General features: G+C 33.7%; 1 protein-coding gene across 1 annotated transcript in view; it reads right to left on the bottom strand.

Annotated features, from left to right (window-relative positions):
• Positions 1 to 15,006, bottom strand: part of LOC124355564 (peptide methionine sulfoxide reductase-like) — a 37,459-nt gene extending 22,453 nt beyond the window's left edge. Inside the window, exon 1 of the mRNA XM_046806727.1 lies at positions 14,970 to 15,006. Coding sequence (XP_046662683.1) covers positions 14,970 to 15,006 — 37 coding nt within the window. The remainder of the gene's footprint in view (positions 1 to 14,969) is intronic.
• Positions 15,007 to 16,730: the final 1,724 nt, after the last annotated feature.

Raw genomic sequence — 16,730 nt, 5'->3', positions numbered from 1 at the left:
GAGAATTAGTAATACGTTTTTTGTACTCAACACATATTTGCTTCACATGGAGAATAGAAACATATAATTTATTTTCAGATGAGACCGATGTTCCTGACAAGGATGTTAGCGTGACTGGTAACAGTTAACGTATGTGAATGTAGTTTTACTTCAAGGCTAATTTTCTACCTCTAAGTTTGTGTAATAATGTTACTTTTATTATATAATATATTTTAATATGTATAATCTATGGGCACAATGAGAATATACATAAATACAAACCAGAGTTCTTTACAGGGTATAAATACTAAGAAAAGTCAACCGACACGCATATCGTTTATAGGAAAAGTTTATTATATCAAATAAAATTCACTGAATTTAATCTTATTTCATATAAATTTATTTATGTTTGTTGTTAAAAAAGTTTATTTGCCTAAGCTTATTATTCTGTACAATACGTAAATTAGAAGCTAAAAGAAATTGTAGAACGGATAACACAAACTTTAAAAAAATAAGTATTTACTTTAAAACTAGTGAAGAACTTGTGACAGTGTTATTCTCTCTATCCTCCATCTGAGTGGGTTCGATATTTTAAAATAATTATCATGCACGATATGAGACCGCTTGACAATTTCTCACGCAGGGTATTGTTTATGTCGTACAAAGTATATATTACGTAATGTGCAGTTGTAATTATATTCACCCCTTGAAAATCTGCTCTTTTTTAAGGAAATAATCTATCCTAATTTAAGTTGTTTTCGCATTAAAAAGCAAATCCAGGCTTTTTCACGTGGTCTAACGCAAGGATTTTTAAGTTTATTATAATTTTCATTAAGAATAAGTTACTGAAGTAGTTTAATGAATCTGTGCTTACCATCACATGTGAATAACGATTTCAAATGACTAAACCCTACGTTAAATAAATTCAAATGTAGTTTAAATATTCGGTTTTATGAGTACACTATTTGACGTTAGACGTAAGCATTGTACAAAATATTAAAATCGTCAGTCACGGGTAACCAAAAAATTAATTTGCAGTAACACAATTTACGCAGTTGATTATTAGATTCCTTATCAGTTATTTCTGATAAATTGACTATTCATTGATGGGGTAAAGGATAAATATTCCTTAAAGAAGCAGTGGTCTTTCCCACTTAGATTGCAGTTTTGCTTGGTGTACAATAATGCCTGATGGTACGATGATATTCAGTTGTCTAATACTTTCATTACAGCTCGCCTAGCCTGTCAGAAAGAGATACCATTACCACACTGGTTTTCGTCATTACTGCCTACCCTGTAGGGATTTTTCACAGCAAGTACTCATTTTTCACGTGATATCCCTTGGGATAGACCTTCAGTAAATTAATTATTATCAAGGTGATATCAGACCTGTGTACATGTTTTTCTTCCGTTACGGTTTCCAAAAAAACATAATCACGCGTTTTAAGACCTGAGTTCTTATCTCTTCCTGCGGTGAAAAGACACAAAAGTATCAAATGTCATTACAAACAAAGTAATGTATAGAAATATTAATATAGTTACGTGCTAATTTGCCTAACAAAAACTTCCACAAATTCAATGAAATAACACGTACCTTTCTTTACAGGAGGAAGTGAAATCTTCATATATGCGTATTGTTTTATGAAACTCATTCTTCTAACTCAAGTTATCTCAGAATGATTATTTTCATACCAAACCCTATATTCTGCACAATTACAAAATTGCTATATTTATTCTGTAGCAGATATATTGGAAAAGTTATTAAAAGTCATTAATAATTTATAAACATCATATTTTATTTATGAATATTAACTAACATTATTTTTTATGAATCTCCACATATACATATGATAAAATAAATATAACAAATTATTTATTATGGAGACAATAATTATTCATTTAATTATAATTTGAGTGTAATATGACGTGTCAAATATTTTTAATTTAACGTAACACATCGATATTACAAGGGCAGATTGGACATTAGACTTGTTTAGGAATTAATATGACGACAACAAAGCTATGCAATCATAATTTAAGTACCAAGCGTAGTCAGAAACTCTATAATAATTAACATTCCAAACCAAGACCCCTCGCAGATCGGCGGCAAAATATACATTAGACATGATGCGTCAGTCACGTTGAAACTGCTATTCTTAAACCTACTCTACACTGCACAAAATCCTTCACAATTCAGGCCAATAAGTATACTCCCTGCTTTATCAAAGTGTTTGGAGCGGATCGTTCATCAGCAATTTTCAATATATCTTGAAAGTAATAACATTTTATCAAATTTTCAATCTGGTTTTCGCTCCAACCACAGCACTACTACTGCACTTCTAAAAATAGTTGATGATATACGCCTTGGAATTGATAAGAGTCAGGTAACCATTTTAACCCTTTTCGACTTTTCAAAGGCTTTTGACTGTGTTTATTATCCCCCTTCTCCTCATCAAACTTAGGCAGGATGGTTTCTCTGATGGTAGTGTCAAGTGGGTTGAGTCTTATCTTTCGGGACGACGCCAGTGTGTCAGGTCGGGTGAGAAGCAGTCGAGATGGAGACCAGTCACTCGTGGAGTTCCACAGGGTTCAGTCCTGGGGCCACTTTTATTTTCACTGTACATCGATGACATTACTACTCAAATTACTCATTCCAATTTTCAATTATATGCAGATGACTTGCAAATATACCGCCACTTTTCTATAAGAGACATACAAACTTGTGTGACTCTCGTAAATTCCGATATTGGCGCTGTTACTCATTGGACTTGGAAACATGGACTAAAATTAAACGTAGACAAAACTCAGTGTATTATGATAGGTCATTCAAAGCTTGTTCGTAAAATTGACTTTACTACGGCTCCCAAATTAAAACTAAATGACCAAGAGCTAGAATACTCTGAGAAAGTAAAGAATCTAGGACTTATTATTGACAAACACTTAAGATGGACTGAACAGGCTTCTATGATATGTAATAGGGTCTTTGCCGGTGTTCACAGCCTCAAGCGGCTGGCTTCACATCTACCACACAAAGTTAAAATAATGCTGATAAAGACTCTTGTACTGCCTCACTACAACTACTGTGGACATAGTCATTAATGACATGACTGTGGAGCTTTCAAATAGACTCCAGCGTGCTCAGAACTTTTGCATTAGGTTCATTTTCAATCTCAGACGTGATGATCACGTAACGCCCTTCTTCAAACAATTATCTATCTTAAAATTACAAGATCTTCGAGACTATCACTCACTCATTCTGTTGCACGCTCTTTTAAAATACAAATTGTCCCAGTTATCTTTCAAATAACTTTCAATTTATGTCTGAAATAAGTGAAACGAAGTACAAGGAGGGGTACATCCTTATTATCTATCCCAGTTCATCTAACAACTACCTTTAGTAAGTCGTTTACAGTTTCTGCCTGTCGATTGTGGAATGCCTTACCTATAAACATCAGAGCCATTGAAAGGCGCGCTCGCTTTGGGGCGGAGGTCAGGGCCTTGATGCTGGGGGCTCAGGGGGTATAGCGGTTGGCGGCTTTGGAATGTGGTACACTTAGGGCAACTGAATGCAAGTTGAATGAATGCGTGTATGTCTTATTATAGTATTGTAAATATTTATAAAGTTACATTAATTATAGATTTTTTATTTTTTTATTTTATTTTAAAGCTAAGATTCTTGTAACGTATAAGGTTAATTAATATATTTATGTTTAGTTATACATGTATATGTATGTTTTACGAGTTTAAGTGGTAGAGAGGACTTTATAGTCCTAACTTCGCCTCCAATAAAGACATTTCATTTCATTTCACAGGATGGGACTGGAATCTTGATGTGGGATTTAACACTTGCATAGCGGGTACATAGCAGTAATTATACTTGAGTTCTCTTTCTGTTGTGTTGACATTTTCCTCTCACTTTTAACACTTTATACTCCCGTATTTAGACGAATAGTGTAATTATAATGAATACCCAATACGTTCCGTCTTCTCTCGGTGTGATACATAACCCGATTAGTTCAACTATCACTCGATCTGACAGACAAACAAACTAGTTCAGTTATTGCTCAATCTGAAAGATAAACAGACTAGTTCAGTCATCGCACGGTCTGATAGATAACCAGACTAGTTTCAGTTATAGCAGGGTCTGACATCTAACCTGACTAGTTGAGTCATCGCTTGGTCTGACAGATAACCCGACTAGTTTAGTCATCGCTCGGTCTGTTATGTAACCAGACTAGTTCAGTTATAGCAGGGTCTGACATCTAACCTGACTAGTTTAGTCATCGCCCGGTCTGACACTTATCCGAGTAGTTCAGACATCACGCTGTCTGATAGATAACCAGACTAGTTCAGTCATCGCACGGTCTGATAGATAACCCTACTAGTTCAGTTATAGCAGGGTCTGACATCTAACCCGACTAGCACATTCATCGCTTGGTCTAACAGATAACCCAACTAGTTTAGTCATCGCTCGGTCTGACACTTATCCGATAGTTCAGACATCGCTTGTCAGATAGATAACCAGACTAGTTCAGTTATAGCAGGGTCTGACATCTAACCTGACTAGTTGAGTCATCGCTCTAGGTCTAGCTTCGTCTGACACTTATCCGAGTAGTTCAGACATCGCTTGTCTGATTGATAACCAGACTAGTTCAGTATAGCAGGGTCTGACATCTAACCTGGCTAGTTTAGTCATCGCTCGGTCTGACACTTATCCGAGTAGTTCAGACATCGCTTGTCTGATAGATAACCAGACTAGTTCAGTTATAGCAGGGTCTGACATCTAACCTGACTAGTTGAGTCATCGCTCGGTCTGACACTTATCCGAGTAGTTCATTCATCGCTTGTCTGATAGATAACCAAACTAGTTCAGTTATAGCAGGGTCTGACATCTAACCTGACTAGTTGAGTCATCGCTCGGTCTGACACTTATCCGAGTAGTTCAGACATCGCTTGTCTGATAGATAACCAGACTAGTTCAGTCATAGCAGGGTTCTGACATCTAACCTGACTAGTTGAGTCATCGCTCGGTCTGACACTTATCCGAGTAGTTCAGACATCGCTTGTCTGATAGATAACCAGACTAGTTCAGTTATAGCAGGGTCTGACATCTAACCTGACTAGTTGAGTCATCGCTCGGTCTGACACTTATCCGAGTAGTTCAGACATCGCTTGTCTGATAGATAACCAGACTAGTTCAGTCATAGCAGGGTCTGACATTTAACCCGAATAGTTAATTTATCGTTCGGTATGATAGATAACTCAATTAGCACAGTCATCACTGGATCTGACATTCAACCCGACTAGTACAGTCATCACTCGGTCTGACAGATAACCCGAATAGTTTAGTCAAGATTGGTCATATATATTATACGAATATTTTTATAACCGATTACTTCAGTTGGTACCTCTGTGAGGGAGAGAGGGGCTAAGTTTTAAAGTACAAAACCATGTTTATATAATGAATTTAATCTTGTTATTCACATATAATTTTGTATAAGATGAATATTTTTAATTTAAAATGCAGTGTAAAATCATACATTAAATTAAATAATTTTATGAATCGTTACTTCTTATCCTATAAAAAAGATTTCAAAATTAATGTATAAAAAGGCAAATTGAGTTCTTATGACTTCTTGGAAATGGAGATACAAGGAATTACTGGATCCACCAAGTTCTATAAAATCATTTGTCGGTTGATTTAATTAATTTATCTTCCTCAAGTTGCGTAATCTTCCTCGTCGTGTTGCAACAGAGGCTTTTACTAACCCTGGTAATTAATTACATACATATTAAAGAATTATTTCATGACATTGCTATCACAATTAATAATACACGCTCAAGATACTATTTTATAATCCGTTACAATGCTTTGCATTATTGTGTGAAGTTATCTCATCAGTCCTGCCTGAAAGGTTATGAACCTTCTGCATTGTTCAGATCAAGAAACCGTTTACTGAGGATAATAATTATTGCTCTTATCTATAATAGTAGTTAATTTATGTAAAATTACCATAAAATACACATAATTCTCAGTCAGAGACCGAATTGAAACTGATTTATTTACTTTTTTCTCTCAAACAAAATAGGTTCGACATTTTGAGTAATTATCACAGAGCACTAAAGGAAACAGTAGGAAGTTCGTATTAGATAACATTTTTCAATAATTCACATAGTACAAAGTTGCATATCTTCTCTATATACGAGGTGTATTTTCTTAAGGAATAATTGTATTTACATATAGTGCATCAATTCTTATGCTTTTTTTAATCAACTCTCTTCGATTTTGCAAGCTGTTCTCCTAGTATATAAAAATTTAAAATACTATTTGATGTTTTACTTACAGCAGAAAATTAATTTCAGTAACAAATTTAAAATTGCGAATACACTATTTTCGTAATTAATCTGTAATTTTCTTTTATCTATTTCGAAGTTGCTGATATAACGATGTTGTAAATTAGGTAAGGTAATGAGAGAAAAAATGAGTTTATATATTCTGGTTGGAAATCAGGAATATTGAAATTCCTAATTGCAAAAATGTGTACAACTGTTGGTGGTTAAAAGAATCGTAAACATTTTATCGCAATGTCACAAATTACGCAGCTTAACTCTTAAAATCTCGTTAGATTGCACTAATTAAGCAGATGGGAAGGGATGAGAGAATGGCCCTTTACACTCAGCTTGCAACCTTGCCGTTCAGTGATACTTGATCTTATGACGTTATATATCAGGTTAATACGATCACAAGAAACTCTGTAACGTGACAAAGCCAAAGGACGTTACACCCCTTGTTTGGTTCATTATGCCTGCAGCCCTTTATTTTTTATGCCCTATTAAGTGCTATGTATTGAAATATACCTCTTTAAATCTTAGCAGATCGTAAAGGGTTTTCCTTTTTAATAGTTACAAAGAACAAAAACGCCACCTTAAAAAATTCCGATCTGTATTTGAGGTGACAGCATAATCCAACACATGTCACTGTAAATAAAATGAAATATGTCTGTCCTGGACACAAAGAAAAATATATTCAATTGGCGAGGTTAGGACTATTGGCGCCTTTGTAACACCTAACCATAAATCTATAAATAACACTTAACTGTACTATAACTTTCAAATCCAAACATACAAAACTAAAGTACTTGTGACAATCCTGTGATCCAAAGGTAGTATGAGAAATAATCAAGAATGAAAATATAAAGAAGATGGTAAAAGTTTGTCTATAAGCTGACAACCTATGATACAGATATAATACATCATAACTTGTCGGTTGGTTAAGGTTCAGCCAATCATGATATACTATCGCCAGCCAATTCAATTCGCCAGTACATACAACTGTTATTATTGGCATGTTCGGTTTAACACCTGCTGACACAAGACGCTCTACACAGTTAGTTCGAAATATGGTAAGAATATAATTATTGTGTAAGCAATATTTTTACAGGAAGACTTTGATGTATGAAAAGGAATCAGGAATAATCAAACTAATTTTAAGTTTAACTCCAGTCCACCGTCCTTTTGTTGCAGCGTCTGGTAACTGACGCTGTATCAGACTTGACTCCTAGAATCTGAAGAGATCCAAAGAAATTTGACGACAAAGAAGCTCAAAACGAAATATTTATATTGTTTCGACCTCAGAGATACCTATAAATAGGTGAAGTGATAGTCTCATTGTCTCATCAGGTGCACAATTGAGTGCACTACGTTGTGATGGACACGATCTCTGCGTACGGTGAGCAACCGAGTTTTCTACCACATTTCAGATGCTGCTCTTAAGAGGAAGGTGAACAGGAGCTAAACTCAAAACTCAATATGTTTATCTTATACTCACTTTACGCACTTAATACATAAATATGAGACTATTTTCACCAGAATCCTGCCAGATTTTTCTCTCAAACAAGGTATTTACTTATTTGCACCTATATCAAATTTACTAGAAAAAGTACTAAAACTATTAATCATTTATATATTTAAATCCAAACGTTCCACGTTTACATCGACTGGGCAACCAGCTGTGTCGCCAGTTCGACTTCTTTGATGACAGCCAATCTGTGATCAGAGGAATCTTCCAGAGTCGGGTTCCCCGGTGAATGTTTGTTTTCCGGAATGGAGTTCTCCCATATAAATAAATATATTATATCTCGAGCTTACTTATTGTTTTATGTTTATGTACGTTATCGTTGTTTCTTGTCATTGTTATGTTAGCTATTGCTATTATTGTTAATACTGTTATTGTTATTATTATTTATATTGCTTTCCTCGTATTATCTCTATTTATTGAATTGTTGTTTTAGTTTAAGTTTGCTTATTGATTTAGCTTATTGTTGGTTGACAAAAAAAATTGGTTGGTTAGTAGTTATTGAATTGTTGTTTTAGTTTATTAAGTTTGCTTATTGATTTAGCTTATTGTTGGTTGACGTGCTTGCAACATGTTATTGTTTTGTTCTTTATTGATACCTTTGTATTGTTTTTCTATAATTTGTATTGCCATCTTAATATCCTTATCTGTAAAATGGTGTATTACCGTTGATAAATAAATAAATCTACATACATTTGCACCCATAGATAGATTTTCTGAGCAGCTAATTTGTCTCGTGATAAATATATTGCATAAGAAAAATGGAAAACAACAGATTGTTTATTTATTATAAAACATATTTTCCGCGAATTATGAAGTATAGAACATATTTATAAAACAAAATATTACTAATAATTTCACATCAGAAATTGTAGGGACACGAGTAAAAAGTGTAATATTTTCTGCACCCCTCAGAACATAGTGAGGTTCTTATGAAATTATATTTACTTTAGTTATTTGTAAAGCAACACCTAATGATGAGGACTGTCATTTCTCTTGCTTATGATTTATTTATTTTATGTACATATTGATTTAATATGATTAGTTACGTGTCTAGTTCGATTATCATTAGATTATATTGATCGCTCCGTTAATTATTTGTATGTTGCTTATGAATTAGTTGTACATTTTTAAATAAAATTCAATATTCAATAATTGTTTTGTTTTCCTTCACGCACAAGAGCAGTTGACAAATATGTAATACAGGCTTTTAATTATTTTTTTTTTATTCGTTTTGGGCTTAACATAGTGAAATTTACATGTGATTTACTTGTGCTATGCTGCAGGTCAGATATTGCATTATGGTTAATATTGAAATCTATACGGAAATACAATTTGGTGTTAAAATCTCCACAAGACAAAAAGAGTGACTCACACAGCAGCGCCTGGTATAGCTAGACCTACTATACTGTAGGCAAGACTCGCATATTGACGTGGAACGCTTCAGAAACTTTGTTATTGAAATTTTAATTTAGCATGTAAAATGTGGTAAATTAGAATAAATATCTTTTCCTGTTTACACTAAAAACATTGTATTTTGCTGTCTCTTCACCTACAAAGCGATTATACAAAAGGGAACAGGATTCCTTCTTGGAATTGTCCTTTGTTCAGAAATAAGTAGCACTATGATTAACATTGAAAAATATAATAAATACTATTACAGAATAGTCAGAGAAATTGTATTACTTATTTGTTGTATCACTTAAAATTACAAATGTCCGGAAATTGGACTCTATTAGTTCCAAAATTGAAATATGTACGAAGAATGAGTTTTAAAACATTAGTTATAAATAGTAAATATTAATCTACATTTTTTATTAGCTACATTACTAGACTTTATGCCTAGCATTAAAAGCTTTTCTTTCAAGAAAAATACTATAGTAGGATTAATAACCACCTCAAAATTAGAATACCATATTTTAATTTTCTTATATAATTTGGTAAAAGGGAAACTTTGTGAATATTTCTATATTTAGGAGAAATGTTCTAATGCATTTTAATGAGCGATATTAATTTGTAAGTTTTCATCATTGCTATATTGAATTGTCGTATCACTAAAAATAGTCGATTGAGTCCTTTACATTTGGAGTAAATAAATAGTTTATTTACCTAGGAAATACAACGTGTTGAAAAATTATTTTTGTCTAAAATAATGTAAATAAATAAACAACTAGTTCTTTACTAATATTTATTATTAAAGAGTTAGTTGATATCTTAAAAAAACAAGTTTTTGTGACGTTAACAGTTTCGTCTATTTTGTATTGTAAAGGCCACATAATTTCAAGTGTTATATTTTGGTCACTTTTAAATATAGTAAACATAACAATAACTAAGGTTTTCTGCAATAAAGTTAACAACCTGACACAAGCTACCACACTTACATCTGACATTTCACGTCACTCTACATTCCTGTCCCTGAGGTTGTTTCTCGTCCCGTTTCCACCAGCGCACTCTCACCTACTTAAAATGTCATCGTACCTTCTATTGCCATAAGCGCTACCAGCATTGCCCATGTTATAGAGCATCTTCACGTTTTTGTTATGAAAAATGTGGGAAGAACGTGTCAAATACAATACTGATTTTCATATTTGAAACATGTAATTCATGTTAAGACAGTGGAATAACGATATTGCACGCGGAACAACTCTTAGCGTTTAGCAATTCAACGATGAACAACATTGTTAAAATATTGTTATTAGGGTTATATTTTATGTTGACCTTAAAATTCTTTTAATTTATTTAACTAAATTCACGCTTTACATTAAAATATAATGGATAATTTATTTATTTTCTCATTACTACAGATGTTACTTTAAGGTCACACGGCCCTTTCTTACATTATTTAAACTCAAAAAAGAAACTAACTACATAATACATTCCAGTCAAAAAATTAATCAACTTAAACCTGACTATTGCTTTAAAACATTTAAAAATTAAACACAACATTACGTAATAAAATATATTACACAACAACAATGTATCATAAAGATATGTGTCATCTGATCTAAGAAGAGGCTTTTCAAAAAATAACTGACCCGTATATTAAAATGTACTAATCGTACGTACTATCAGTCAAAACTCATTTAACAAAGATTTCGTATTCAACTCTCTCGCTTAGTTTACGGAAAGATGCTGCCTATTTTCACCCTTTTTAAATCTCTTAGCTATTCATTTACGAACTTGGTGTGACTTCAATATACATTATTCCAGTAAATCATGTGACCACTATGTTTATTTATTCACCTTTACTATTTTTGTGTAAGTCCAATTAATACTCAACTTTGAACAGTGCTGTTGGCCTCAAACTCAACAGCTGTGAAGTAACTAATGCTGAATATGAGTGTTAATTTCAGTTGAATGTTAAGTTGGCGCCACTGATTAACTACGTTTTTACGTTTTTTTCAAACATTGTAAGTCCTGAATGTCTCTTCAATACGTATAAAAAGTCAACCATTCCTACCTAAGCATCTATTTCAGTATCATCTACAGTTCGAGGTCTTTAGCTGCGCGCGTAACCTTGAGTGTGTGGTGATAGGCGGGAGGGGTGGCGGGGTAGCATTATGCGCTGCGTCCCGAAAACATTCCCTGTGACTCATGGGTAAAACCCTCCTGTCAGGAATCGTATTTGCCCAAATAACTCATCACATTCGCTAAAACCAGTCTGTTTTGGGAGAATGCTGATTGTGGTGGAATTAAATAATAAGAGAATACCAAATAAAAGCAATAATAGGACTTATCCTTGTTTTTCAGTTGTTATAGTGCTGTTTAACGTGTTTTTGAAAATAACGTATTTGTCAATACTAATCTGCAAATCGAAATCGTGAGTTTGAAGTCGTTGAAGAGATTGTTGCGCCTTCATCTCAGCGGCTAGCGCGTAAACGCAACCCGCCACACAGATAGCGTTTATTTGTTGTAAGGATAGTATTTGGGCCCTACGAGCACAGCTAAATTCCTCCAACTGTACTTGACGCAACTGTAAATACAAAATAATCCATCGGTGACCTTTGCTAAGTACGAATTCATCAGGAGAGTTATCGCACATGCGTGGTTGCATCTAGCGTTTAACTTTTTCAGGGAAATGCGCATAATGTAATAGTTTTTTTTTTTTTTTTTTTTTTTTTTTTGAGGGAGAGGCAGGAAAAATACAATTTACGCACGCAGGTGGCCAGCCTGTAGTGTGGGACTCCCCTAAAAGCGGGTTTACCCACTAAAAAACCACCTCTACTCTTTAGGATTCTAACCTGGGATTGTTTATCACATTACTTCAGGCTAGGCCTAAATGTGGCTTAAGCCCGTGGGGCTCGCTCCTTATCCAGCCGCTCGGTCAAGGGATCTGGGCCACTTCGCGGTCCAGATCGGGTTTCTTTTCCAGGAGGATGCCCCGTACGAACTGTGACAAACAATCCCAGTTCCCCTCATCCTCCATGTGTATATGTAATAGTAGGATTACGTAAAGGAAAAGTATTACTTAGGGACGAAACTACAGTTGTTACTCTTCATTATTTAACAGGATAACACCATCATTGGAAATATTACTTGATGTTGTAATTCTACTAATTTATTTATTTAAATAAATAAATTGGAAATATTACTTAATTTTTGTAATTCTACTAATTTATTTATTTAAATAAATAAATTGTAAATATTACTTAATGTTATATTTCTACTAATTTATAAGTTGTTATAAATTTATAAGTTGAAAAATAAATAAATTGGACATATTACTTAATGTTGTAATTCTACTAAGAGTATTAAGTCTGTAATATAAATCTTGTTATACTGCTAACCAAATATTTTTGTTATGTTTCATTCCAGATTTTATATTAAATGAATTATTCTTATCATTCCAATAGTGTGCAATAAGTTATGGTTTCTTTATACTCGGAAAATACGAATTTTGGGATAAAACCTCTCTAGTAATTCCTTAGATGTCACCATTATTCAGGAAATTAGTCTTTTTTACCTGTAATACTTACTCACAGGTTTCAAATAATGTTTATATGTTACTGCGTTTCTACTATTGCGTTCTATCTTCTTCATCAGGTGTTAATCCTCCATCTTCTCTTGTGTGAAACATGTGTAGCGCAGTGCACCTGTAATATAATTATCCTTAGGAGATTCCCAGGAATAATAACTTTAAAAAACATTTTATACTGATTCTATTCTAGAAATCAAAGCATTTTAATTAATTTATTTTACTGTTGACAGAGTTTTAACGAATACGATAATATATTTTGTTGAAATTGTTAACCATTAGCTTGTGAGATTCAACTTTAAAAGCTCACAATTCGTGATCCCAGCGAATACATTTAGCTATTTTCTTAATCCACTTAGATGTAAAACCATTTATCACGTTCTTGACAATACGACAATGTCATTTATATGGTTTTTTATGATCGGAATACAAGACTTAAGGATGTAGCATCATCTTACTTTCACAAAGCTTACAGTTTTTTGACCAATAAAAGGTTTTTACCAATTACACTGACAATATCAAATGACTGCATTTCAACATAGTGTACAAAAGGGTGAATAGTAAAAAGTAAGTACAGGAAATTCTTAAAATGCACACCTCCGTTCCATGATTTGCCACCATATTGTCTCTGTCTTGCAATCACCATGTACTGGTCTGATGTCTGTGATTAGCTAATGTGAGCAGTATTGTGACTTGTGTTTTAGTTAATATTCATACAATAAGTGTTAGTCTTACAAAGTGTATGTTTAGTTATGTGTTAGATTACTTATCACCCAAGGATTAGAATAGATTGCTGATCTCGAAATGTAGTGCTAGTGGGCGTTTGTATAACCAGACTCCAAATGTCCAGAGAAATCCTTTCACCTTCAAATTTTAAAGGTTAGATTGTAGTTTGACCATAAGATTCTATCTACTCGTAATTTTAAATAATAGCTTTACAGGAAAATATGTAGTAAAATTTCATATATATATATATATATATATATATATATATATATATATATAGAATTTTCACTATTAATTTATATAAGCTACTTTGATCAATCAAATTTAGTGTCGAATATATTTCTCTAATTAACTTATACTTTGTAAGTAAAATTTGCCCAAACGGTAGATTTTGGCCGTTGAGTGTTTAATAAACAATATTGATTTTTTAAAGATTTTTCTCATTAAGGGTAAAACCGGAAGCTACACTTTAGTAGGATTTAAAATTATGTTCAATAGGCCAAAAGCTATGGGACGAAACCGTTTTATGAGGGCTTCACAATTGGTAATAACGTGTTACAATTTGATAAGTAAAGTACAAGTAAGACATTCTTGTGGTCACTGAAACAGTTACCGGCTGAGAGTGGGAGTAGAAACGGTTGCTCTCATCTGCATACAGAGAGGGTTGCGGTAAATACATTACAGCTGTCAGCATATATGTTTGTAGGTAACTGATTTACTGAACACCCCCTCCTCCTTCACACGTTCTCTGTACATCTCTTCTACAGGAAAATTTGTGTTTGCACACAACCTGTGCTAGTATACTTTTAATATTTATCTAAAACCTCATTTCCTTGTTTACTTATTTTTTTATGAATGGAAGCTAAAACTGTAATGAATTTTTAATCCCAGTGGAAGTTGTCGTTGTCAGCTGGTAGGACTAAAATTTCGGACTTGAGCAGTCTTAACTTAGGCTGAAGTTAATTTAACTGCTAGTTCAATGTCATGTTTGCTCCACCAACAATTTTTATTAACATATTTATTATCTGTGACTTAAAATTTCTTAATTAGTTATGCCTACTTCTTTATTAGTTCCGCTTTATCGTACTTTACTTTATAACATCCTTGTCCGAGTCCATGAGGATAGTCAGGGTTACGAAAAAAGGTTTAATAATATAAAACAATAAATAAATTGCCTTTTAATTTATTTCTTTTATTTTCATTATCAACTGATGTAGGTAGGTAGGTAACTGATTTACTGAACACCCCCTCCTCCACCACACGTTCTCTGTGCATCTCTTCTACAGAAAAGTTTGTGTTTGCACACAACCTGTGTTAGTATACTTGCAATATTTACTGAACACCCCCTCCTCCTCCACACGTTCTCTGTACATCTCTTCTACAGGAAAATTTGTGTTTGCACACAACTTGTGTTAGTATACTTGCAATATTTACTGAACACCCCCTCCTCCTCCACACGTTCTCTGTGCATCTCTTCTACAGGAAAATTTGTGTTTGCACACAACCTGTGTTAGTATACTTGCAATATTTACTGAACACTCCCTCCTCCTCCACACGTTCTCTCTGTACATCTCTTCTACAGTAAGATTTGTGTTTGCACACAACCTTGTGTTAATATACTTGCAATATTTCCCTACTTCCTTAGTTGTCTTTCTTTAATGAATGGAAGCTAAAACTTTTTTTTAATCTCAGTGGAATTTTCAATTGCTAGCTGGAAGAATCAGAATTTGTTTGTGTTAATCTATGGAGCCATCTTGCTTCTCTGACAATATTTATTGTAATATCTATACTAATATTTGTGTTTTAAACCTTCACATTACTTACTTCTGTCTACTACGAAAACAAAGAATAGTTACGGTTCGTCAAACGTAGTAATAACTAAAATGCTCCATGAACAGATGACAAGACGATCACAACCAGCCTTTTTCAGGGTATTTTTCACCATGGGGATGTTAAGAAGTTTACTTTCCGTTATTTTTCAGTAAAACATTAAAATATCTTTACTTAATTTATCGTCATCGGTAGTTCATAAATAAATCATATTGCGTGTTATAGCTGTTCTTTTGACAAGCAATTTAATGTGTAAAAATAAATGCCAGACATAAATCCTCAATGTTCACAATAATCTTTATATAGCCGTCAAAGAAGGACAAACATGAGCAAAGACAGAGAACAAGTGAGGTGTAGACACCTGACAATACAACAAGTAAGCAGCGAGACAGTGACAAATAAACCAGAGCCTGGTGAGGAACCAAACAAAGTGAAAACAACAAACAGCAACTAGCGATTGATTGGTGTTATGATTCATTTCATAATCGCCAAGGTTCTGTAAATTTAAATTTCAGTTTCCAGAGAAACCTTTCATATCTTGTCTATGGTGGCCTTATTTTATTGTGTTCATCCTTAACTGGCATCATTACAAAAAGATTCTCTACAAGCATTATACTTCTAAGGGATACCGTTATGTCTTTAGGGGTAAACAGCGAAAAAAAAAACAGTAATCAGTTTTAATGACGTGAATGTACGTCACATATAAGAACATATAATTTTGACAGTCTGATAATTAAATATTTTGAGTCCTAGACTGAATTTTATTTAAAAAAAATACTTTTTCAAAGAAAAACATTTTAGATTACTATTGATAAATACATAGTATTTAAAGCGTCATATATGGTAATAAATCACGTTATTACAGGGTTTTTCTTGCTCTCTTAGGACAAAAAGCTGAGAAATTCCACATAGTTTCTAAAAGGACCTTTGCGCTGCTTCAAAGTGACAGGATATTCTGGACGGCTAAGGTTGGGAGTAGGGGCCGCCTCCTGTCGAGATTCACCAGGAAGGATTTTGGGCATTAATATCAATCATGTCTCTTGTAACGCTAACTCTGAGTCAAAGCCGCCAGGGGGGTGGGTGACACACCTTTATCTCTAGGCTAGCAACAGCCCTTCTCACTTAGTGAGCTCCACTAACTCCAACAGTCATCTCTCGCAGTAGACTAGACCTATACATGTACCCTTGCACACAGAATCTCGACATTTGCGGTCAGTGATGTGCCGCTCCTGGACATCCAAGTAACACATCTGCATTTACTATACCCGGTGTAGGTTCAACTGGAATATATAAACCAGCCAGAAGTGAACCCATCAGAGACTAATATGGATATTTTTTTATCTTTAAATCTGGTGGACTAATTGA

Source organism: Homalodisca vitripennis, chromosome 2 (assembly GCF_021130785.1).
Source record: "Homalodisca vitripennis isolate AUS2020 chromosome 2, UT_GWSS_2.1, whole genome shotgun sequence".
In the NCBI taxonomy this organism is placed as follows: domain Eukaryota; kingdom Metazoa; phylum Arthropoda; class Insecta; order Hemiptera; family Cicadellidae; genus Homalodisca; species Homalodisca vitripennis.
This window is presented reverse-complemented; position numbering and strand designations above follow the sequence as displayed.